Below are 314 nucleotides of genomic sequence, written 5' to 3' on the forward strand. Positions count from 1 at the left end.
AGTATCTTTGTTTTTCAGGGCTTTGTGTAATCTCCCATCACTTCCAGCATTTAGAAAACAGTTCTGTGATGACCAAGACAACAAGGCACCTCAGTCACTCCATGTTTTCGTTATTCTACTTTCTATATTTAGTCTCAGAGCTGGCAGATCTCTGCCTTCACCGTTTTGTTATCAGGAGAGCAGCTGCAAGGGGCCAGGAGCATCCTTCTGCCTGTGCTGGGAACACCACAAAGAAGAGCCTGAGTTGGGAAGGGCTCACTCACCTCCGTAGTAGAGTCCTGTGGCGGTGCACATCCGCCACTGTCCCTGATCCA

The 314-nt window shown here is 49.0% G+C and overlaps 1 protein-coding gene across 1 annotated transcript in view; it reads right to left on the bottom strand.

The window, feature by feature from the left end:
* Positions 1 to 263: 263 nt before the first annotated feature.
* The window catches only part of LOC103768015 (uncharacterized protein C6orf106 homolog), a gene marked incomplete at both ends in the record, with an annotated part of 3,930 nt that continues 3,879 nt past the window's right edge, over positions 264 to 314 (bottom strand). The window contains 2 exon segments of the mRNA XM_008935150.1: positions 264 to 309; positions 311 to 314. The exon segment at positions 311 to 314 is cut by the window's right edge and continues 160 nt beyond it. Of these exon segments, the coding sequence (XP_008933398.1) occupies positions 264 to 309; positions 311 to 314 (50 nt within the window).

The sequence above is a fragment of the Merops nubicus genome, unplaced genomic scaffold (genome assembly GCF_000691845.1).
Source record: "Merops nubicus isolate BGI_N331 unplaced genomic scaffold, ASM69184v1 scaffold43300, whole genome shotgun sequence".
In the NCBI taxonomy this organism is placed as follows: domain Eukaryota; kingdom Metazoa; phylum Chordata; class Aves; order Coraciiformes; family Meropidae; genus Merops; species Merops nubicus.